The 729-nt window shown below is 63.6% G+C and overlaps 1 protein-coding gene across 1 annotated transcript; it reads left to right on the forward strand.

Moving 5' to 3' along the window:
- Positions 1-429: 429 nt before the first annotated feature.
- On the forward strand, positions 430-720 carry EMIHUDRAFT_259272 (hypothetical protein; the record flags this gene model as incomplete). The annotated part of the gene is made up of 1 exon (XM_005757918.1): positions 430-720. A coding segment is annotated over one exon (291 nt), but the record flags the coding sequence as incomplete, so codon positions are not given.
- Between the last annotated feature and the right edge of the window lie 9 nt (positions 721-729).

Here is a 729-nt window from a genome sequence, read left to right on the forward strand (position 1 = left end):
GCGCTGGTCTGTGAGAGAGGTTGAGGTGCGAGCCCTGGAGGCCCTGGGGATGGGGGGAGACTACCCGCGGGCCTAGAAGGCCCGCGCGCAGGGCGGTGGGACATTGAGACCAGTCATGAATGAGTGCGCGACACGCATGTTGCGAGCAGCGTTGTTGATGTTTTGCGCATCGTCACAGACAGACGGCGGCGCGCGAGAGCTGTTGCGAGTGGTGCTGGGCGAAGCCCGGGCGCTGCCAGAGGCTGTGCCGTAGTCGGTGTGGTCGACGGCTTCACAGCCTTGTTATTGAGAAGAAAATACGTCCTATCTCCTATGGTGCGCAGTTCACAGCCTTGTATCGGGAAGAAAATACGCTCGGTAGAAGGCCGCGCAGGGGGACACACACCGAGCAGGAGGAGGAGGAGATACTGCGGCAATTGTAGCAGGAGAATGCCGACGACGTTGGTGACAGGAGGTACAGCGGGCCTCGGCCTCGCCGCTGCTCACCACCTCGCAGCCAAGGGCCACCACGTGCTGGTCCATGGGCGCACGCCGGCCAAGGTGGACGCCGTTGTGCACGCGATCGCGGCCAAGGGCGGCCACGCCGACGGCTACGTTGCGGACCTCTCGAGCATGTCGGACGTGCGAAAGCTCGGCGATAACGTTGCGAAAGGCCACCCATCGCTGGACGGCCTGCTCAACAACGCCGGCTCATTCGATGGCGACTACACGGGCGAGCGAGTTGTGACG

This window comes from Emiliania huxleyi, assembly GCF_000372725.1.
Source record: "Emiliania huxleyi CCMP1516 unplaced genomic scaffold EMIHUscaffold_8926, whole genome shotgun sequence".
Lineage (NCBI taxonomy): Eukaryota > Haptophyta > Isochrysidales > Noelaerhabdaceae > Emiliania > Emiliania huxleyi.